Source organism: Centropristis striata, chromosome 6 (genome assembly GCF_030273125.1).
Source record: "Centropristis striata isolate RG_2023a ecotype Rhode Island chromosome 6, C.striata_1.0, whole genome shotgun sequence".
Lineage (NCBI taxonomy): Eukaryota > Metazoa > Chordata > Actinopteri > Perciformes > Serranidae > Centropristis > Centropristis striata.
In genome coordinates, this window is record NC_081522.1 from 38,253,566 (window position 1) to 38,277,934 (window position 24,369).

General features: G+C 36.3%; 3 protein-coding genes across 3 annotated transcripts; 1 reads left to right on the forward strand and 2 right to left on the reverse strand.

Annotated features, from left to right (window-relative positions):
• The first annotated feature begins 785 nt into the window (after positions 1-785).
• Positions 786-8,996, forward strand: LOC131974016 (pulmonary surfactant-associated protein D-like). Its single transcript, XM_059336175.1, has 5 exons — positions 786-822; positions 3,330-3,627; positions 4,837-4,950; positions 6,456-6,521; positions 8,381-8,996. The coding sequence occupies exons 2-5, from the start codon at positions 3,351-3,353 to the stop codon at positions 8,761-8,763; spliced, it is 840 nt and encodes a 279-aa protein (XP_059192158.1). The 5' UTR covers positions 786-822; positions 3,330-3,350; the 3' UTR covers positions 8,764-8,996.
• A 3,058-nt stretch (positions 8,997-12,054) lies between these two features.
• Positions 12,055-13,918, reverse strand: LOC131973736 (mannose-binding protein C-like). The gene is given in 4 exon segments (XM_059335796.1): positions 12,055-12,461; positions 12,700-12,765; positions 13,070-13,117; positions 13,347-13,918. Coding segments are annotated over 4 exon segments (789 nt in total). The 5' UTR covers positions 13,639-13,918; the 3' UTR covers positions 12,055-12,078.
• A 4,371-nt stretch (positions 13,919-18,289) lies between these two features.
• LOC131973992 (E3 ubiquitin-protein ligase TRIM21-like) lies at positions 18,290-20,413 on the reverse strand. The gene has a single exon (XM_059336143.1). It carries the CDS (start codon positions 20,402-20,404, stop codon positions 18,761-18,763), a length of 1,644 nt encoding a protein of 547 aa, XP_059192126.1. The 5' UTR covers positions 20,405-20,413; the 3' UTR covers positions 18,290-18,760.
• Between the last annotated feature and the right edge of the window lie 3,956 nt (positions 20,414-24,369).

The following is a 24,369-nucleotide window of genomic DNA, read 5'->3' on the forward strand; positions in this document are numbered from 1 at the left end:
CTCTGGAGTCTCCAAAAGCTCCAAATAATCCAGACTTGTTGACTCCATCCAGACTAGAAAACAAAGCAGCGTGGAGCCCTACTGTAAATTTACCTCTAAAGTTCTGGCTGTAAACTCCATGAGGCCAGTTTCAGTTTGATGATGATATACCAAGTAAAACTGGAGACAAGCTCAAATATATTTAGTATCAAATGATAGAACTGGATGGAACCCTCTTATATGTTAGATTTGCAACATTTAAAATTCTTTATTGAGCATGATAGTGTTTTGAAAGTGAAAAAAAAGATTGAAAAACACATTTTATGTTGGCCTAAAGGACTAAAAAAGACACAAAATGACTAAAAAAAGAAACAAAAAGACACAAAATGACTTTAAAAAAGACACAAAAAGACACAAAATGACTAAAAAAAGACACAAAATGACCAAAAAAGAAACAAAATGACCAAAAAAGACGCAACATGACCAAAAGAGACACAAAATGACTAAAAAAAGAAACAAAAAGACACAAAATGACTTTAAAAAAGATACAAAAAGACACAAAATTACTAAAAAAAAGACACAAAATGACAAAAAAAGACACAAAATAACTAAAAAAGACACAACAGACACAAAATGACCAAAAAAGACACAAATGACCAAAAAAAACACAAAATGACGAACAAAAAGACATGAAAAGTATTCAAAAACGGACAAAATAGCCCTGCAAGACTCCATAGAGTTAAAAGGAGGAGGGTTTCCACTCACAGATGACCTCCTTTTCTGTGTTTCTAATTTTAGTCTTTTGTTTGTGAAGAAGTGAAGAAGCAGCTCGACGATTTTCCAGTGAGTTCTTTTCTGCTTAACACTTTTTGTGGTGAGATTTAGTTCATTTATACCTTTTTAAATAACTTTACAGCAGAAAGTCTGTGTCTGTCGTGTTGATTCAGTGCTGTGAAATGCATCGAGGATATAAAAATATAAACTCAGCTGATCGTACTTTCTAGAAGCTGCTGGAGGCGTTTCTGTGTTCAGTCTGTGTTGGTATTTCACTGCAAAAAAGGTGTTTAGTCTAAAAACCAGATAAAAACAGTAAATCTGAGGGAAATGATCTTGCTGCATGGACAGATAATTTACCTTGACAAGATTTATTAAATTAAGATTATTAAATCTAGAAATAAGGATGTTGAATACTACTTTTTTCTGTTTTTCGGACAATTTTTGTCTGTTTTTCGTAGTAATTTTTGTTCCTGTTTTTCTGACTTTTTTTTCTGTTTTTCTGACTATTTTTTTTTTCAGTTTTTTATTAAATCTAGAAATAAGCATGTTGAACACTTAAAATAAGAAATTAACTCTTAAAACAAGATAAATTATATAACACTTCTTAATCTAAAGTTTTTTTAAATCTTGGTAAGAAACAAATAATCATCAGGTCACTCTGCTCGGGCCAGTTCATCACTGCTGGCAGCTTTAATTTATCTTGTTTTAAGAGTTAATTTCTGTTTTTCTGACAATTTTTTTCTGTTTTTCTGACAATTTTTTTTTCTGTTTTTCAGAGTATTTTTTCTGTTTTTCGTAGTAATTTTTCCCTGTTTTTCTGACTAATTCTTTCCTGTTTTTCTGACAATTTTTTTCTGTTTTTCTGACAATTTTTTTTTCCTGTTTTTCTGACTTTTTTTCTGACAATTTTTTTCTGTTTTTTATTTAATCTAGAAATAAACAAGTTGAACACTTAAAATAAGAAATTAACTCTTAAAACAAGATAAATTATCTAACACTTCTAAATCCAAAGTTTGTTTTATCTGGGTAAGAAACGAATAATCATCAGGTCACTCTGCTCGGGCCAGTTCATCGCTGCTGGCAGCTTTAATTTATCTTGTTTTCAGAGTTAATTTCTGTTTTTCTGACAATTTTTTTCTGTTTTTCAGAGTATTTTTTCTGCTTTTCATAGCAATTTTTTCTTGTTTTTCTGACTAATTTTTTTCCTGTTTTTCTGACTATTTTTTTCTGTTTTTTATTAAATCTAGAATTAAAATAATAATAATAATAATAAAACAAGATAAATTATCCAACACTTCTAAATCTAAAGTTTTTTTTATCTTGGTAAGAAACAAATAATCATCAGGTCACTCTGCTTGGGCCAGTTCATCACTGCTGGCAGCTTTAATTTATCTTGTTTTAAGAGTTAATTTCTGTTTTTCTGACAATTTTTTTCTGTTTTTCTGACAATTTTTTTTTCTGTTTTTCAGAGTATTTTTTCTGTTTTTCGTAGTAATTTTTCCCTGTTTTTCTGACTAATTCTTTCCTGTTTTTCTGACAATTTTTTTCTGTTTTTCTGACAATTTTTTTTTCCTGTTTTTCTGACTTTTTTTCTGACAATTTTTTTCTGTTTTTTATTTAATCTAGAAATAAACAAGTTGAACACTTAAAATAAGAAATTAACTCTTAAAACAAGATAAATTATCTAACACTTCTAAATCTAAAGTTTGTTTTATCTGGGTAAGAAACGAATAATCATCAGGTCACTCTGCTCGGGCCAGTTCATCGCTGCTGGCAGCTTTAATTTATCTTGTTTTCAGAGTTAATTTCTGTTTTTCTGACAATTTTTTTCTGTTTTTCAGAGTATTTTTTCTGCTTTTCATAGCAATTTTTTCTTGTTTTTCTGACTAATTTTTTTCCTGTTTTTCTGACTATTTTTTTCTGTTTTTTATTAAATCTAGAATTAAAATAATAATAATAATAATAAAACAAGATAAATTATCTAACACTTCTAAATCTAAAGTTTTTTTTATCTTGGTAAGAACCAAATAATCATCAGGTCACTCTGCTCGGACCAGTTCATCACTGCTGGCAGCTTTAATTTATCTTGTTTTGAGAGTTTATTTCTTATTTTAAGTGTTCAACATGCTTATTTCTAGATTTAACTATCATCATTTTACACGTAGAGTGTTGATTTTATGATTTTATGTTGTTTTTTTGTTTTATTTGTATACATGCATATTTTATTTTGTGCGGGCAGTACATTTTACATTTTATTTGATTTATTCTTATCCCATTTTTTATTTATTTTATCTTATTGCATTTTACTGTTCTATTGTTTACTACATCTCTTTGTATTGTTTGTGCAGCACTTTGGAAACCTTGTGTTTGTTAAAATTGTGCTATTTAATAAAGTGGATTGGATTCTTTTAATAAATCTTGTCAAGGTAAATTATCTGTCCATGCAGCAAGATCATTTCCCTCAGATTTACTGTTTTTATCTGCTTTTTAGGCACACCTTTTTTGCAGTGTTGACATACTTTGAACTAAAAGTGGTGAATTACGAAACTTCACCACCATGTTTCATATTTCAGTTCTGCACTGGAACGTTGAGGATGTTTCTCCTTGTCTGCGTCCTCTGCCTGATGGCTCCCATTGGCTACAGTCAACTTCAGGGTCCTCCTGGTCCCAAAGGGGAACAGGGAATACCAGGGCTTCAAGGTGCCAGAGGGTTCCCTGGGACCCCTGGGTTACCAGGGTTCTCAGGTATGAAAGGGGATCCTGGGTTTCCTGGGACACCAGGATCAAAGGGTGACTCGGGAATGCCAGGTTTTTCAGGTCCACCTGGGCGACCTGGACCACCTGGACAACCTGGGTATCCTGGACAAAAAGGTACGTATTGTTGTGGCGAGATTTGTGCACATTCTCACGTCTGCAGGTGTGTTTAAAATCAAATAGCCTTTATTTTCCTTATATAGTCAACTATACGACAACACTGGGAGTGCCACTGCTGAAGGTGCACAGTTAAAGCAATCATAACAACAAAACAAACATGAGTAAAACATATTAAAAAATATGGTGGAACACTGAGCTAAAACAAGGACAAAAACAAGGATTTGCGATGTCATAAATAAACATAAAAAATAGATGAATTACCACTGGAAATACTACAAATGTCAGACGAGGTAGATAGTGTGTTGCACATATTAATTGTATTGCACATACAGTCGTGGAAAAATTATGAGACCACCCCCTTGTTTTCTCTAATATCTTGTTCATTTTAATGCCTGATACAACCAAAGATACATTTGTTTGTACAAATATAATGATAACAACAAAAATAGCTGATAAGAGTTTAATTTAAGAGCTGATATCTAGACATTTACCATGGTTTTATTGATAATGATTTTGATTGTTATCAAGAAAACCATGGAAAATGTCTAGATATCAACTCTTAAATTAAACTCTTATGAGCTATTTTTGTTGTTATCATTATATTTATCCAAACAAATGGACCTTTAGTTATATCAGGCATTAAAATGAACAAGAAATTGAAGTGATTGAGACCATAGTGTTGTCCTAAAAAACATTTCTGAGGTAATAAATCAAGTGAGAAGTTTCCTCATTTTGCATTGAAATGAATGGACTGAAAAGTTTTTGCAGCCAAACTTAGCGCCCCCTGCTGGATTTTTTGGTAGAATGCAGCTTAAGGTACTTCCTGGTTTGCCTCCCTGCTCCGACCCGGAGGTTGCCGCCTGGGAGGCCCTCCGGTGCATTAATTACTGGTTCCCTAGTGGAGTATCCAGGTACTGCATGTATCTGATTTTCAGGAAAAAAAGATTATGCTGATGATGAAGAGGTCTCAAAAACTCATGTATCAAATATGATACATTTGGTTTTATAGGGTTAACCCTCCCTCTGGACACCAAAAATGTACACGCACAAATAAAACCTGCTATTAAACCACCACACATCAGTATCACGCCAGCCTCAAGTGGCCAATGGAGGAACTGCAGCTTCTACACATGGACGCATCAGCACTCTCTCTTCAGACACAGACAGCTAAAATACTGGAGTTCTCCTGTTTCGCTGCTGTTTCAGGAGATCATGGGATACCTGGAATACCTGGAGAACCTGGAAGACCTGGAGAACCTGGAAGACCTGGAGAACCTGGAAGACCTGGAGAACCTGGACCTCGTGAGATATGCAGTCAAGGTAAAACAATTCATCTTTTTATTTTTCGCTCCTCATGAGAACATTTTGCCACATTCTGAAGGTTCTCGTGAGGAAAGCTTGATTGAAACAACAAAGTTCGAAAAATGCACATAAAAGTTTTAAGCGCTCTTCATTACTGTCTTTTTTGTGTCTTTTTTGGTCATTTTGTGTCTGTTGTTGTGTCTTTTTTGTCATTTTGTGTCTTTTTTGGTCATTTTGTGTCTGTTGTCGTGTCTTTTTTGTCATTTTGTGTCTGTTGTGTCTTTTTTTAGTTATTTTGTATGGTTTTTTTTGTCATTTTGTGTCTTTTTTTGGTCATTTTGTGTCTGTTGTTGTGTCTTTTTTGTCATTTTGTGTCTTTTTTGGTCATTTTGTGTCTGTTGTTGTGTCTTTTTTGTCATTTTGTGTCTGTTGTGTCTTTTTTTAGTTATTTTGTATGGTTTTTTTGTGATCTTGTGTCTTTTTTTGGTCATTTTGTGTCTGTTGTTGTGTCTTTTTTGTCATTTTGTGTCTTTTTTGGTCATTCTGTGTCTGTTGTTGTGTCTTTTTTGTCATTTTGTGTCTGTTGTGTCTTTTTTTAAGTTATTTTGTATGTTTTTTTGGTCATTTTGTGTCTTTTTTTGGTCATTTTGTGTCTGTTGTTGTGTCCTTTTTGTCATTTTGTGTCTTTTTGTGTCTTTTTTGGTCATTTTGTGTCTGTTGTGTCTTTTTGGTCATTTTGTGTCTGTTGTGTCTTTTTGGTCATTTTGCGTCTGTTGTTGTGTCTTTTTTGTCATTTTGCGTCTGTTGTTGTGTCTTTTTTTGGTCATTTTGTGTCTTTTTTTCTAGTCATTTTGTGTCTTTTTTTGACGTCATGAAGAAGTCTTGCTCCGGCGCTCCAGAGGGTTAATGCTCTAAACGGGAGATGGAAACTTTTTCTGAATAAGTTCTGAAACATTTAACCCTCATGACTGATCAGCTGTTTCCTCTGAAGACTTCTCTCCACCTGCTGACCAAAGGACGTTACTGCAGCTTTGTTTATTCGCTGAATAACAATAATAATAATAATGATATTAATAATATAACAAAAAATAATAATAATATAAATAATAATAATAATAATAATAATAATAATAATAATATAGATTCTGGTAGACTGTCCCACAGCAGAGTCTGACTCATTACTGCTTTAAATTATGTTTTTATATGTTTGTTTATTAATATTTCACACGGCTGAAAGAATAAAGATGAAAATATTTTAAACGCGCCAGAAAAATGCATTCAAGCAAAACCATAAACTACAGATTTGATTATTTTTTGTGTTCATCATACAGGATTCATTGTGAGAAATTTGGAAATATGATGATCATTTCTCTTGTTTTACAGTTTCTGGCTGTGATCAATTCTGTATTTTTTGCCTGTTTTCAACAGCTCGGTGGTGTTAACCAGTAGATAAATATTATTTTCCTGCAGAACTGAGACGATCTGTGAGATGTTGTTAACTGAACTGAACCTGTTTGATCCAGATCCTGCTGGTTCCAGCTGCCCGGACCTGAGAGCCTTAAAGGAGAGCCTCGCTCGGCTGGAGCTGGGTAAGATTTATTACAAATAACAACACAAATAAACACAAAAAACTCATTTGAGTAATTAATAGACGGCTGGTGTCCAAATTGAAACATCACTGATCAACACATTTAGCAGTTTTTATCTTTTGCGATATTATGTTGAACCTGAAATATCTGTTTCTGTTTCTGTTTCTATAATTTTTTTACTTGTTTGCAGTTGGTGATTGAATTCTTTTCATCTCATAATTATGACTTTTCATCTCATAATTTCAGTTTTTTATCTCATAATCTTGGATTTTTATGAGATAAAAAGTCATAATTATGAGATAAAAAGCTGATATTTTGATTTTTATCTCATAATTCGACTTTTTGGTCTTATAATTATGACTTTTCATCTAATAATTATGACTTTTTAAATCTCATAATTGTGACTTTTCACCTAATAATTATGCCTTTTATCTCATAAGTATGACCTTTCATCTCATAATTTCTGTTTTTATCTCATTATTATGACTTTTCATCTCATAATTATGACTTTTCATCTCATAATTTCTGCTGTTTATCTCATTATTATGACTTTTTATCTCATTATTATGACTTTTTATCTCATAAATATGACTTTTCATCTCATAATTTCAGTTTTTTATCTCATAATCTTGGATTTTTCTGAGATTAAAAGGTCATAATTATGAGATAAAGAGCTGAAATTAGGAGTTTTTATCTCATAAATCGACTTTTTAATCTTTATTCTTAATTCTGACTTTTCATCTAATAATTATGACTTTTTAAATCTCATAATTACGACTTTTCACCTAATGATTATGACTTTTCATCTAATAATTATGACTTTTTATCTCATAATTATGACTTTTTATCTTATAATTATGGCTTTTTATCACATAATTATGACTTTTTTGCAGTGTACAATGATACTATCGTTTATCGTGATACTTTCTGGGAAAATATATCGTCCTAAAGAATGTGTTATCGTGACAGGTTTATAAACAAGTAGAAATATAAAAAGTAGGGCCGGGACTTTAACAAGTTAATTAAGATTAATTAATTACACAAAAATTAACGCGTTAAAAAAACTGATGCATTTTAATCACACTTATTTTTGCACCGCGGAATGTTTCTCACTGGATGAGTTTCAGGAGGACCGATTATACTGGAGCACCAACTAGCGTTGATGAGTTGAGACAACAACAAACCACAGTGAACATGAAGGAAGAAGCTGATGAGACCTTTGGTTGGCCCCGTGGATGATGGGACATTTAGTTACTAAAAACCAACGGATGGAAGCGTCCATAAGAGCATGGTTGTGTTGCTAGGCAACAAGGAATTCACATATCACCGCAGCACATCCAGCCTCAAGTATCACCTCAATGCAAAACATATAGCAGCTAGCGGCTAGTGTGCTAGCTAGCGTGGAATGTGTTTTACTTAAAAAACCAAAGTATTCTAGTTTACAGAAGGTCTACCTACCTATAGGCTACCTGGATTTATGAAATGTACTATATTTATAAATATGCTATTGCTACACTTAATGGCAAAAATTGCACTGGTCTGTTGGACTTGAACAAAAATAAACAATATTTTTTGCTGCTTAAGCTTATGTATTCAGTCATTATTCAATGGTATACTAAACATCCATGTGAAAAAAATGACTTCTCACTGTTCTCAGGTCAAATATTTATATACGATTAATTTCGATTAATTAATTACAAAGCCTCTAATTAATTAAATAATTTTTTTTAATCGAGTCCCGGCCCTAATAAAAAGTGTTAACTATTAAAACAAAAATAAAATTTAAATAAAACTTTAGGGACATTGTGTTTTCTTCAGTCTCAGTGCACCATAAAATGCTCTTTTCTTTTTCTCTCCAGCTATAAACTACAACTTTGTCCGAAAAGTTGGTCAGAAATACTTTGTGTCCAACCAGGAGAGAGACTCCTTCTCCAGGGCCGTGGAGTTGTGCTCCCAGCGAGGCTTAGAGCTGGCTCTGCCCCAGAGCGACCAGGAGAACAACGTGCTGACTCAGATCTTTGGGGACGTCTACAAATCGGCCTGGATCAACGTCAACAAAGTGAAAGCAACGGGGAACTTTAACTCCGACATGAAGAACCGACCTTTGACCTTTACCAAATGGGGAGAAGGGCAGCCGGACAAAACCATCCAGGATACAGGCTGCACCATGCTGTCAGAGAACGGCGTCTGGAGAGTGACGCACGAGTGCTTCCTGAACGCCTTCATCGTCTGTCAGATATAGAAACGTCTCACAAACACAAACACAAACACGTCTCGTATATTTCACGTCTTATGAGTTACTGCAGTCAGTGAGCCGAGGGAATCTATATTTTCATATTATCATACTTAATAATCTGTGTTTAAAAAGTATAACTGTGTATTAAAATGTGAAATAAAAAGGCCGGTCCAGTATCTGTACAGAGACAGATGATTTTATTAGCTAGATTAATAAAACAGATTTAAGCTTCTGTTTAATTTGCTTCTTTATTTATAAATTTGTGTATTAATTCCCTCATTTATTTCCTTTTTACATTACATTATGTTACATGTCATTTAGCTGACGCTTTTGTCCAAAGCGACTTACAATAAGTGCATTCAACTTGAGAGTACTAGACTTAGACCACAGGAATCAAGTAAGTACAGAACTTTAAGAGCCAACTGTCATCGCTACAGGAGTGCTATATGTTAAAGAAGAAAAGAAGATATATATTTTTTTCCTTTAATTTACATATTTCACTTATATTATTTAAAAAAAAATTGTTTTGCTGTGAATGCTGAGAAAAAAATGTCAACTAATTGATTTTTATTGATTTAAATAACAGATCCACATAGAACCGTGACGAAGCACACTTTTAAATCTGTTTAAAATGTATTTTTGGTGATGTAGTGTAGGAAAAATTACAATATATTCCCCTGAGATGTGGTGGAGTAGAAGTATAAAGAAAAACTGTGAAATGTAAAGTACAAGTACTTCAAAATTGTACTTAAATACACCTACACCTACCCATTGTAAAGTATTACGTTTCCACCAAATATGATTAATTAATACGACTTTTAACTGCATTTAATAACGCCGTTTCTAAAGGTGTTTTGTTACTAATTACGGTGGAAAATTTAGTACCGCAGCCGAAGTACTATAAATAAATATACACGTTTAATTTATATATAGTATATTGCAAAGCTTCATAACGTTTAGTTTAAAAAATCAAAACTAGCAGAGGATGGTTTCGATCCATCGACCTCTGGGTTATGGGCCCAGCACGCTTCCGCTGCGCCACTCTGCTGTACGATGCCATCGTGACGGAAGATGTGTTATAAAGACTACACACTATGGTTGTTTCAATGATATGACTTAACTCAATGCGAAGATACTCTTTATTTAATCCTCCGTTTTTATTATGTTTGTTTAAAAAGACAATAACATGTAAATGCTGCCAGAAATGTACAGTGGAATAAAAATAAGCACGGAAAATACATACCGTTGTGTCCAGCCTATCAGGAGCTTATCTTGGCCAGTTGCTAGGTGAAAATGTGTTCAACAGCTCTGTGATTGGTTATTTCGCCAAGACGCAAAAAAGAAAGCTCGACTTATTAATTATACGTAAAAAATCTCTATATATTATTTTTGTTTAAAAAAAAAAAAACGAACCAAAAAATCAAAATGGTGTTAAAAATGTACAGTTTTGGAAAAACAAAACAAAACAACATATCCCTGTGTCCAGCCTATCAGGATCTTATTTGGGCCAGTTGCTAGGTGAAAACTTGTTCCGCAGCTCTGTGATTGGTTATTTCGCCAAGACGCAAAAAAGAAAGCTCGACTTAAAAACATCCCCGTGTCCAGCCTATCAGGATCTTATTTGGGCCAGTTGCTAGGTGAAAAAGTGTTAAACAGCTTCTCTGATTGGTTATCTCGCTTTTATTAAAAAAAAAAACCCGTTGGTTTCTGTGAGCGAACGTTCGTAAAAGTGCAACAGACACTAACAACTGCAGGTGTTAACCGATGTAAACGTCACACCTGAGGGGAAATTGACCGTTTTCGTGAAAGAAAACCGTGTCCACGACTAAACTTAAACTCTGAAAATAAGACAGGTGAAAGACACTCTTAATTAATCAACGGATGACCGGAAACGGGAATGTTTGATCGTGGAGAAAGAGTTACCTGTGGAATTAGCTGGATGGTAAAGTTTGGGAGAGGCTCCACACTTTGTTTTAGAGCAGGGGTGTCAAACTCTGGCCCGCGGGCCAAATTTGGCCCGCAGTGTAATTTTATTTGGCCCGCGAGGCAATACCAAATTATTATCTTATTATTGTAAATTAATGACATTGATGTGTTTTTTATTTGAAATTTGATTTTGCATGTCTGCACTATTTAGTTATATATTGTATGTTTATAAGTGTTGCTGGTTCCATATTTAATGTTAAAGCAAAACATGTTTGGTATATATTAAAAGGTTTATTGGTTCAATGTTGGCCCGCGATTTTATTCAAGTTTTAAATTTTGGCCCATTGTGTATTTGAGTTTGACACCCCTGTTTTAGAGGGAGGTAAGCTGGTGACTCACTTTTAATTTGTTCAGCTAATGATTCTGCATACTCTTCTGTTTTTTATGATGTGTCAATTGCCAGAGGTTAAGGAATATGTTAGTATGTGATTTTTGTCCGATGGTCGTCTTCCCTGCACACATTTCATCCAGGTGTATGTCACAATGTTTGGTTTGAAAAAAACAGTTAATATATATTGAGAGTTAATTAGAGGTGTGAATCAGCATATCGGCCCCACAATTAAATTTTATCCTGAAAAAACCCCATCTGCACATAAAACATGTTGATGTTAGAAGTTACAGTTAACTCTACCAGCGAGTGAGCTGTTGATGCGTGAAGAAGAAGAACTCTGCAGCTCAACCATGTTAACCACTTACTGACTTACTTTACTTCCCTTTACCTGCTATCTACGTAAACAGCTGAAACTGTAAATCCGAGGACTGAAAATTCACCTTCAACCTAAAATAAATAAGGAATAAAGTGAGATCGTAGCACTGCTGTATTCTGCATTGTGGTTAAAATCACCATGTTGGAAAAGCTATTACAATTTTCATGCATAGTACTCATATAATCCCTTTTCTTATGGGGGATGTGTGCGGAAGAATGATAATGTGAAGCTGCTGATAGAAAAAGCTAGTTTTTGTTTAAATCACATGTGTCAAACTGATCCAGGAAAGGGCCTAGTGGGTGCAAGTTTTCATTCCAACCAAGCAGGAGCACACATGACTCCACCCATCTCAGGTCTAAAGCACATGTGTCAAACTGATCCAGGAAAGGGCCAAGTGGCTGCAGGTTTTTGTTCCAACCTAGCAAGAGCACACCTGATACGACAAATCAAACGAGTGAAGACAGCCCAGGTGATTAGATGGGTGGAGTCATGTGTGCTCCTGCTTGGTTGGAATGAAAACTTGCACCCACTAGGCCCTTTCCTGGATCAGTTTGACACCCCTGGTTTAAATGAAGAGATGTCTCTTTAGTGTAGTAATGGGAAACTATTCCTCAGTGTCAAACATTTTCTATATCTGACAGACGATGAAGGCGTTCAGGAAGCACTCGTGCGTCACTCTCCAGACGCCGTTCTCTGACAGCATGGTGCAGCCTGTATCCTGGATGGTTTTGTCCGGCTGCCCTTCTCCCCATTTGGTAAAGGTCAAAGGTCGGTTCTTCATGTCGGAGTTAAAGTTCCCCGTTGCTTTCACGTTGTTGACGTTGATCCAGGCCGCTTTGTAGACGTCCCCAAAGATCTGAGTCAGCACGTTGTTCTCCTGGTCGCTCTGGGGCAGAGCCAGCTCTAAGCCTCGCTGGGAGCACAACTCCACGGCCCTGGAGAAGGAGTCTCTCTCCTGGTTGGACACAAAGTATTTCTGACCAACTCTTCAGACAAAGTCGTAGTTTATAGCTGGAGAGAAAAAGAAAAGCATTTTATGGTGCCTCAGCCCGATGTGCTGTCAGGTACTGAAACCCGGCACCAACAGATTTAACATGAACTGGTTCTTGGAAGTACCTTAAAACCTTCAAAGTACTGAGTCCAGTCCCCAATCCTGTTTGAGTTAGTTTGGACATTTTGGCTGTAAACCTGCTAGTGTTAGCCTTTGACTTATTACTCGTATGTTCATCAGTTTGTACATTAAACTTACCCAACTCTAACTTGGCGAGTCTCTCCTTTAAGGCTGTCAGGTCCGGGCTGCAGGAACCAGCAGAATCTGGATCAAACAGATTAATGTGAGGGTAAACCTCAGATATCAGAACATATTCATTACAAACCAGTAACCCCCTAAATACTACCTTTTTATGAAACATATAATCTTATTGTTTTTTTGCACCAGCTAGTGTTTTGCAGGTTGATAGGCTGATGGATTGAAGATGTTGATGGAGATGCAGCAGGATGTACTGGTGTTGGTCCTTGTGCCTGCCTTTTGTTAAAACAGTTAATCGATATGTCCTGAGCAGCATAATCAACAGGTGAACGTGTCTATACCATTAAAAAAAAGTCATCAAGTATGTTACCTTGATCACATCCAGGCTGTCCCGGTGCTCCAGTATCTCCTTGATCCCCTGAAGAGCAGGAATAAGGACAATAAACAGACCAGCTGACACAGAGAGCAGGCTGAAGAAACTATAAGGAAGGTAACATGAGCTTATCCAGAGAGATTGAAGGCAGTTTGTTGTACCGTTTTTACAAAATACAAATCACTTTTATGTCAGAATTGAGCAAAAGACGCCAAAGGTCGGTCAGAAATAATATTCTGTGGAACACTGTTGGGGTGAAGTTGTAAATACCCACCTTTTTGACCTGCTATGCCTGGTACTCCAGGGTTACCATCTCTCCCGGGTACTCCAGGTGGCCCGTCAAACCCAGGTAATCCTCGGTCACCTTTTTCACCACTAATTCCTGGAAACCCTGGTTCCCCTTTGGGACCCTGAGATCGACTGCAGCCAATGGGAGCCATGAGGCAGAGGACGCAGAGGAGCAGAAACATCCTCATCGTCTCAGTGCAGAACTGAAATGGTGGAGAGAGAAGTATCCCTAAATGGAGCCACATCAGAAATATTTTGTATATATAATTTACAACCATTTATACAAAGTACATAAAATAAAATCATAAGAGTTCATTCACAGCACGGAGCATAATAAACAGGGCTCAACAGTTGCCAGGCTGCCTTTGTGAGAAACCACAGATGATAAAAAGTACTTACTATAATCTACATGTCTCCAGCTGTTCTTAGATCTTTCTAATGAAATTGTCATATATTTGCATTCTGCAGTTATTCAAAACTACTGTGCTATTGGCAAAATCCATAAAACAATCCAAGTTCTACTTTTTTTTGCAGACATCGTGCTGTTATTTAAGTTATTTAAAATGTATAAATCTAGTATCGTGATGAGCAGAAAAGAACTCACCGTATAAACGAGGAGCGATCTGCTGGGTGTGCTGCTTCTTCCCAACCTCCAGAGGAAAATGACTGAGATGTGTAACTGGTTCGTGCGTGGATTCAGTCCAGAGTAAACAACAGATGCAGAGACTCATTTGGGGATTAGGAAAGAAGATGGTGTGAATCCAGAACCTCCCTGTTGTTGATCAGTGGCAGTCTGATAGCAGTCTGAGGTTAATATCCTGAGATCACGTGAACAAGAAGGAATCAACCCTGCAACTCAACAATGTTAACCACTTACTGACCACGTACTTACTTTACTTCCCTTTATCTGCTGTTGAGCATAACAAGGCTGAAATCAGTTCTCTTCATCACATTTTGTCCTTTTCCAACTTCTGCGTCTGAGCTGTTTGTTCTCTAGGTCAGTAGTTCTCAACCTTTTTGAGTCGCGACCCCCAATTTAACATCCATGTTGTCCGCGAACCCCGCTCACTGAACAGAATCTCACACGTACAGTTCAGATCACCCAAAAAGAAACAAAATGACCAAAAAAAGAAACAAAATGACCAAAAAAGTCACAAAATGACTAAAAAAGACACAAAATGACCAAAGAAAGGAAACAAAATGACCAAAAAGACACAAATTGACCACAAAATGCTAAAAAATCAAAGACTAAAACACATTAACACATGAACACTTTAACACAGTGGAGACAGAGCTGACTTCCAAAATGATTTGACGATCATTTCTGGCCCCCAGAAATCCTCTCGCGACCCCAATTGGGGTCCTGACCCCAAGGTTGAGAACAGCTGCTCTAGATGAACGCTGCTGTTTTGTCTTATCGTCTGTTTGGTTTCTGCTCTTGTGAACGCACAAACTAACTCTGGTGGACCAAAGAGGCAAACTCTGCCCCAATAAAAGACGTAAAATGAACAAAAAAGATGTGAAACAACAACAAGAAAGATATCAAATTAACAAAAAAGATGTAAAATTAACAAAAAAAGACGTAAAATTACAAAAGAAAAGACATAAAATGAGAAGAGAACGGCATTAGTGTCCCATGTGAAAACAAAAGTAAACCATGTGATTCAAACATCACAGAGGGATCCTCCCCTCTGATCTGTCTGTTCTCTAAAGGAACTCAGCTGTTGGTCTGATGGTCCATTTGGTCTCTGCTGCTGTGAACGCTCAAACCAGCTCTGGTGGACCAGAGAAGAACTCTGCTCCTCTAAAAATGGGGGTCTGGGTTCTCAGAGTTGGTTCTCTGCAGGTGGGAACGCAGTCCGAACCAAAAGAAGCAAGAAATGTGAGAATCAGCAGCAGAAAAATGTCTCTAATGATGAAGTGAAGATCCAAATATGGTCAGACCATCACAGAACACAGAAACGCATAACAAAGTGTCAACGATGGTTGAGCCACAGAATGGAGGCTGATATATGTTTCCATAGCGTAGTTTCATCAGTTAAGGCTCTGGGCTACTCATAGCTGTAACCTGCAGGTTTAGCCTCCAGAGTTTCAAACTGTAAAACTAAAGAAGTCATCTCCATCTAACTTCTATACAAGTAAAAAGTAAGTAAAAAGAAAAAAAATTATTTTCTTTGTTTCAGTTAATTGCTCTTTCATGTCAGCTAGTAATAACCATGTTTCATGCTTTCCAGAGAGCCATTTACCCCTTACTGAACTAAAGAGTTTCCAGCTCACTTTGAATCCAGTTCTTTACACAAATCTCCTTTTATTCAAAACTTTTTCGGGGAAATATGCACAACACACTCAGGGCTTAAAGACCTCCGGTCTTTTTTTTGGTGTTTTTTTTTTTTAATCATGTTTTCAGAAAAAACAAAACTACACAATAAAGTAAACTACAACAACAACAAACAGCTTACTTTGCTTTTCCGAAGTGGAAGATCTGTTGATCTGACCATCTATCCTTATAAAAAGAATGTGTTATGTCATAAATGATTGTATGCTGTTCCACTTTAACAATCTCGTCGTCCACCCTCTGAGACCCTTTGATTGATTGATTGATTGATTGATGATCTGGTGCCCGCGGTTAAGACGTAATGTTGATGTGAAGTAGTTTTAGGCTGCATGAACTGTGTATTGTGTTTTATTTTGAAAGGAGCAACATTTTTGACAGGATTTTGTATTTTGATCTCGTTAACTATTTCAGTCAATGCAAGAAGGTCAGTTTATCAGTTATGCAGTATTTGGTGACCCCCCCCCCCATGCATAAAAAAATGTCAGGCTTTTTCTGCGCACTGAGCCACGCCTTGAAGATAAAGAATTCAGGTAAAAAAAACAACAGCAATAAACAGAAATTTCTAAGAGCGAATGGCAAAATAAACATACACAGTTAACTTTTATTTAAGCACAACACATTCATGATTTTGAGTTTGTTCCTAAACACAAGTTATATTTCTCTGTGAGAGTGGTGGAAGCAGGTTGAGTGTATGAAGTTTGTCTCAGTTGATGTTGTGTCTGCAGCAGGTGAGCGTCTGTAGATGGATTTGTGTCTGACGGCGTACCGAGCAGAGGACGACGAGTACAGAACCAAACCTGCCACAGCACCAACACCAGAACCTCGTCTACACGGCCGCACGCCAACCCGCCTGAACTGCCTGCAGGTCAAAGGTCACAGGGAAACCTGCAAAAAGAAAAAGGTTTCTATCTGTTCAGGTCAGTATTAGTTTCCAACAAGGTTTTTATTAGTATTAATTGTGTAAAATTAAATAGATATACATAAAGTGTGAGTGTGTCCTGTTTCAGTAAAGTCATTTAATATAAACTCTTGTTTGTCTGATCTGTGGTGTGTCTGCGCCACCTACTGGACAACTGACATTATGTCAAGTGACTCTAACTTTATATATATTATCCAGACTGAATGTATACTTTAATAACAGCAGAAGGCGAAGACACATGGTGAGTACAGAAGAGAAAAGGACATATCTGTTCCTTGTACACCTTTTCTTCTAGTACTTTAGTAATTTATTTCTTCATATGCATCCTTTGAGAGGCCCTCCGCCCTGGTTGGGATTCTTTTGGTACATTTTCTGTTTAGAGATGTTCCGATACCATTCTTTCTTCCTGATACAGATGCCTGATCTTTCATATCAGTTGTATAATTGCTGTTATTGTTGTCTGGCTCAGGTTCAAATACAAACAACATACAGAGAACAAATAGCATAGAAGTTTCTTTGATAATTCTCGTTTGACAGTCAGAAGAAACTTACAGACATAAATCAACGAATAAATGACAATTCCTTTATTGAATTGTTAAAGTGAAGCCACAATTTGGTGAAATAATATTCCTGTAACAGTGTCAGCAGTCTCAGATTGGTGCTTTTTTTTAAAAAACCATTAGGATTCCAGCATTTCCTTCTGATACTGAGACTTGTGTCTCACCGGGCTAGGCAAAAGAGTTCAGTTTTTTCAGAGATGTTGGATGCTGAAGTCTGCAGTAAAAAAACAGAATGATGTGGTGAAAAAAGGTTGAATCACGAGCGTTACATGCTGACTCAAAGTGTTCAGATCCTGGAGTAAAGTACTAATGGCACACTGTGTAAAAGTGTGTGTTTATTGGCTGAGTGTAGTAAAAGTATGAAAACACTTAAAGGGAACATTTTCCTGCTCAATATTATATAAGATTTTTTTTTGTATTAATATTACTGCTGCATTAATGTTCACGCTGCATTTTACAGCTGTAGATGTTTAAAGTTGTGCTGATTTTAACTCCTTTATACTGTTGGGTAGTTTTATCTAAAGCAATACATCATATTATCATATTTACTGTCAAATGTTTGTAATATATCTAAATAGTCAGAAAAAACATGTTTTTTTTGGCTCTCATCACAAACATTCAACAAACACATCTGGAGATAAGTGGGCTTCACTGGGACAAAAAGGTTAATCTGAAAAGTAACTAAAGTTTACAGACAAATGGAGTAGATTAAAAAGTTCTATATTTACCTAATTATAAAATAGCATAAAATGAAAATACTGAATTAAAGTAAAAGTACATGAGTATAAGCAACAAAATATACTAGTAGTTCTAGTAGGCTCATTATTATTGATGTGTTCAAATGTGAGAAATACTTTATTGTTAATTAATTAATTAATTAATATTGCCAAGTTAATTCTAACTCCTTCATACAATTTTGGCAGTTTTATCTGTAACAATTGATCATATTTTGTTATCAAATCTTGATTTGAAAAGCTAATTAAAGCTGTTAATGTAGTGAAGTTAAACTAGAATATTTCTCTCTAAAATGTGGAACAACTCTGAGGAACTTTAAGAGAAATGCAGCGGGAACTCTTTGTTTTTATTCAGTTGAGAATTTATTCACTCAATTCAAACTTTACAGTCTCCAGAGAGGTGAACACAATGCAACATAAAAACACAGCAGGCAGCCAAATTTATTTTGGTGTGTAAAACTAACGCATGTCTAGAGTTTAGTCCTGAAACAAACCAGAAAGAGATCCTTAAACCCTTAAAAACTCATTATGAAAAGCTCCCATTAACATATAAGGGGTTACATGACTTTTATGTGTAATTGCGTCAGTATGAAACACTTGTTATATATTCAATAATCAGGCAACAGTAGAAAAAACTTCCTAATTATGTCTTGAAGGCATGTAATATATTCATTAAAGTACATTTAATATTTTATTGTCTTTAGAATCTTTTTGTAAAATTAAACACTTTGGAAATAATGTACTGATCAGAATCTGCTAAATCTACTTTGTATAGACTTTACATTAGAAGCAAATACACATTTATTACATTAAATTATGTTGAATATTTTTGTGGAAAATCAAATAGTTGTTCTATTCAGTGTGACTGACAGGAGAGATGATCAGAGGGGCAGAGTTTTCACCATCATTATCACAAGGACTGAACAATGGGTAGAGTTTCTCAGTGAAGCAGCAGCCAGTAAAGGAGTAGATAAGAGCTGCAGCATCAACGTCATAAAAGGAGACCAGACCCTCCTCATAATCCACAAACACCCCCACCTTCTGAGGAGGAGACTTCAGAGAGAGAAGGACATCAGGGTCATCAAGAGCTTCGTACTCATTTTCATTCCTCAACCATATCGTCCAGTAACCATTCTGAGGGCTCAGTGTGATGTCTCCCTTCCTGTTGATCGACTCTCTCACCACTCCTAAATCCCACTCAGTCTTCCCTTTAACCTGAACCTCGTAGTAAAATCTTCCTGAAGAGAAATTCTGCTTTGCTAAGACATAGACACAACTGTCAAATCTTTCTGGGTTGTCTGGGAGTTTCTTCTCTTCATCACCATCTTTAACTTGTTTTCCATCATCAGACAGGATGAGATCAGGATGTGCTGTATCAGGATCGAGTGTCAGATCCACTGCAGACTGCTGGACCCTCTTCAGCTCAGCCTCAAACAGTTTCTTCATCTGTTGACTGAGCGTCTCCTCCAGCTGACTCACAGCTCTCACCACAGTCCCGTCATATGAAGGTGGATGGACGCTGACTCCTGTCCAGTCTCTGGTGGGTGGAGCAGCGTTCAGGGAGGTGCAGCTTTGGAGGAGGTGGAGGTGGTCTTCAGACTGTGAGAGCTGCTCCACCTCAGTGCTTCTCTTCTCCAGCTCAGAGATTTCCTGTTCCAGCTCTTTGATGAAGCCTTCAGCCTGTTCCTCTGTCTTCCTCTGCTTCTCTTTGATGGTGTCCATGAGCTCGGCCTGGCTTCTCTCAACAGACTCCTTCAGAGCGGTGAAGACCTGAACACCATCTGCTGTCTCTCTGTCTGCATCTTTCTCACTGAGCTCCACTGAGTGTTTGATCTCCTCGATCTTCAGTCGTCTCTTCTGGATCATCTGCTGGATTTCAGCCTCTGTCTCCCCCAGCTCGGCCTTCTTTCCTTCATATTCTTCTTTCAGAGGAACAACTTTATGTGTCTGGTGGTCTAAAACGGTGCAGAGCATGCAGACACACGTCTGGTCGGTCTTACAGAACAGCTCCAACAGTTTATCGTGCTTCGGACACATCCTGCCTTCCAGGTTCTCCACAGGGTCGATCAGCTGATGTCTTTTCAGGACTGACACTGTCAGATGAGGCTGCAGGTGAGTCTCACAGTAGGAGACCAGACACACCAGGCAGGACTTCAGGGCCTTCAGTTTGGTTCCAGTGCAGACGTCACAGGGAACTTCTCCTGGTTCAGAAACTTGCTGCTCTGAGCTGCTGCTGCTGGCTTTCTGTTGAGCTGACTGTCTGAACTGAGCAGCCATCTCAGAGATGAAAGTATTCACACGCAGTTTAGGTCTTGTGCAGAAAACCTCTTTACAGTTGGGACACTCACAGGGGACATTTTTATCCCAGTGTTCAGTGATGCAGGTCTTGCAAAAGTTGTGTCCACATGGTATGGTGACTGGATCAGTGAACACATCCAGACAGATGGAGCACAGAAACTGGTCTTCAGTCAGCTGACAGCTGGCAGCAGCAGACATATCTACACTCTGAGGACAACAAGGGTGAAAAAACAAAAAGCGTAAACACGTCTTTTGATCATTTGCAAAGGTGTAGTATTTCCATTAAATTGTCCCAAGCAACAATTTAGATTTGAAATAAAAATACAGATTACTTTTAACCAATGAGTTGATATTATTATGCATTTAAAGGAGACATAATTTCCATCTGACTCCACAAAGCATTACCTCCCTGATGAGGGAGAGTAAAGACGGTGAGAGGTTCACCTACACTGGACCAGTGGGGGAAGAAGTATTCAGATCTCTTTCTTAACTAAAAGTACACAACTAACTGCATTCAGAAGAAGTATTCAGACTAGTAAAGTATCTACAGTAAAAGTACTCTTTAACCCTCTATGGTACGGTTTACCCATTTTTGTCCTGTCAAATTTCTACCGTAGTGGCAATTTTGTCAGAAAAAATAACAAAATCAAACGTAAAACAAACTTAATCAAAATGCCACTGATGCACCATGGGCGTGTGGTGTACGCAGGCAAAGAGGCTGAAGTCCACGCATGGTTGTTAGTTCCAAAGGTTTATTTTATCCATAACGAACAAGCAAACAAAGAAACATGGCTCCTGCTGCCTATCTTTGCGGTGGTAAAAAACCATCGGCCCCCCAGGTGCATGCTGGTCCTCTGCCTACCCACCTACCTATATAACATCAGGCGTCCACAGTGCCAACCCAAATTCCATTAAACACAAAAATAATATGTAAACTAAATATGCTTAACAATAATGATGATTAAACTAAACAATTAACTAGCAAAACAAAATACAACAACTAAATACTAACTAAGAGAAAGAAATAGCTCCAACATCTCCAATGCATGTTTTTGAGTGATGCGATACTTTAAAAAAGAAGGGAGAGTATAGGGAACCAATAGCAATGCTTTAATTTGTCACATGACCTCAAGGCGGCCATATTAAAACCCTATTTTGCAGACTTTTCCAAAGGAAACAGCTTTGCCATTTTGTGCCACAAAAAAACACTCAAAACTTCATTTCCTGGCCCTTTTCCATCTGGAAAAAAAAAAATATTCCTACTGATAGGTGAGTAAACCTTCATCTTTGATAGTTTCATACACTTAGACTGTTGAAGCCATTCATTTCAATGGGTCGTTGGTTCAATGGTAAAATGTTTCCTACAGGCAACATTCAGACAAGAAACCGGTTAAAAAAAGTTCATTTTATAATGTTTTTAAATTTAAAATGTTATGTATTGTACCCTGTTGAAGCTACTAAATATTTTACACATGTTTATTAAATTGATTATGTTAAAATTAATTTTAAAAACTTTATTTTTCACTTGCGCACTGTTATGGTACAATGTTGTCTACGGGCAACAAACCCCAAAAACTTCCCAAAAAAAAAAGAATTATGAAATTTCTTCAGATTATGTTAATTTAGTCTATTTTAAGACAAAAAAACACTCCAAACATTATTTTCCTAACTAACATCATAATGCGTACCATAGAGGGTTAAGCAGAATGGCCCCACTCAGAGTGTACTAAGACAGTACTAATTTAATTACCTAATAATAGTGTAGTTATTGAATATTTTCTGTCTAAAATATTCACATAAGTTACACAAAAGCATATTTTCCCAAAACAATAATTGATATTACCAGCTGGGATGGATGATTGTGGAGATGGATTTATTTATTTTTACCCTACACCTTTCCATGGTAACATGCACTTTGTAGACGGTCCCTGAGCAGTCGAGCCACAGCCGACAGCACATAGGAGCGTTTTATCTGTCTGTCTGTCTGTCTGTCTGTTTATCTATTCTTGCTCCTTTTGTTTTGTTATCATGAAATACCGTGAAACTATCATGTTAAAATGTGATACTGAGCCTTTGTGTGTGTGTGTGTGTGTGTGTGTGTGTGTGTGTGGCAGCAATACGTTTCCGTAATGGTGTAATGTTCTTTACACGGTAAACAAAAGTTTCTGGTTTGAACTAAACTTTGACTGAATCTTCAGTGAGTGTGTTTTGTCTCTGGAGGACAGTGTACTCACCAGTGTTTGACACAGATTCTGCTGCTGTTGTTGAGAAAATCCTGCTGGATTCAGTCGAAGGTTTCTTTAGAGAGAAACAGAGAGACTTGTCCCGACTGCAGTTCTGCTGTCTCACACACTAACTTTCACTTTCATTTATGGACATGTGACGTGGCTGCCCCTCTCCCCTGTGCTTTGTGACCACAGCAGGAACGGTTAACAGTGTTTTATTATTATATATGATGCTTTTGGATTAATATTACTGCTGCATTGATCTTTATGTTGCATTTTACTGCTGCACATGTTTTAGATTGTGCAATGTCGTGATACACTGTTGTAGTTTAATTTACAGTAATGTACAGTACTATACTATGATGTTTTTAACAACATATTATCTATCACGTCTTTTAACAACAGGTATGACTTTTTTTTTTATTAAGGGCCATTTTTGGACATCCCATAATATGGTGGGGTCTTTTAGGACAAACTATACTACTACATGTATCAACAGAGTATAATTGGGACATTTCTAGCATTTTAAGGCATTTTAAAATTTGACCATTTTTGACAAAAATTGACATGCTATAGTATGACTTTTTTTCTGAGGGGGTCATTTCTGGCCATATTATGCTCTAATATGTATCCATAGACTATAATAAAGTAATTTTTTGAATTTTTAAGCATTTCAAAGTTTGACCATTTTTGACAAAAATCGACATGATATATAGTCAGATGCAAATATGGTTCAACCCTAAAAAAAATCGAACAAAAGGTTTCTCAGTGGTTTACAGTAGTATAGTAGTAGTATTAAAAACATACTAAAAGTTTAACAATTTCTGACTACAAGTAATACAAGTCAAGCTCATAAAGTTCAATAAAGTTTATGCATGATATTCATTTTTCAGAATATATGTACCGTATATGACCTATATTAACGAGTTTGAATTGACGTAAATACATGGCCTAAATGAACATATCTATTTGATCAAATAATCATCTAGTGATATTCTCAATAGCTTTAATGGATTCCTTGGACCCGAAAAAGTATATTTTGACACTAAGATTGACCTTCTGAATGGCTTTAAGATATATTGGTTCTCATAGATTTTATATGGCTGCCATCTCCGATCCGCAATCTTGATGAAGTGGCTCCCATCAAAAATTAACTTCTGATGATAGAGAGCATGTGGAAATAATTTGGTGCTTTTGTCCAGCATGTCCCCTTTATTCTCAAGTCTGGTCCTAATCCGCCTGACTATTTGTATTCCTCCTAGACCAGAAATGCTGGTGCCTGATACATGTTTTGCTCATGTAATATTCTAATTAGCATATTTGCATGATAGATAAGTGATTACAAGTACAAATACATATATTAAAGCCATTGGTTACAAGCATATTTATGCAAAAAAAATAAGTACAATTTCCCTTAAATAATTCCATATGTCTCCTTTCTCATAAGGCTTTTCCTAGTGTTGGAGCTTCCTGCCCATCTTGAAAATTACACCTTTCTAGTGGTCAGATTTGGGTAAACTTTTAGTATGTTTTCAAGTACATCTAATACTACAAGAAACAGCTGAGGAACTTTTGTTAAAAAAAATTTTTTAGGGTTAGGTTTTTTTGTCATATATGCACCCACCTAATAGTATGACTTTATTTTTCAGTTTTTGGACATCTAATAATATGGTGTTTTTTCCTGCTTTTTATGGATAAATAATAATACTACATGTATCAACAGACCATAATTGACACATTTAAAGCTTTTTTAGGTATTTTAAAATTTTTGACAAAAATCGACATGCCTTTTATGCTTTTTTTTTTGGAGGGGTTCATTTTTGGACATCGCATAATATGGTGTTTTTCTGTCATTTCTGGCCATATTATCCTCTGATATGTATCAACAGACTATAATAAAGTAATTTTTTGCATTTTAAAATGTAAATTTTTTTCACA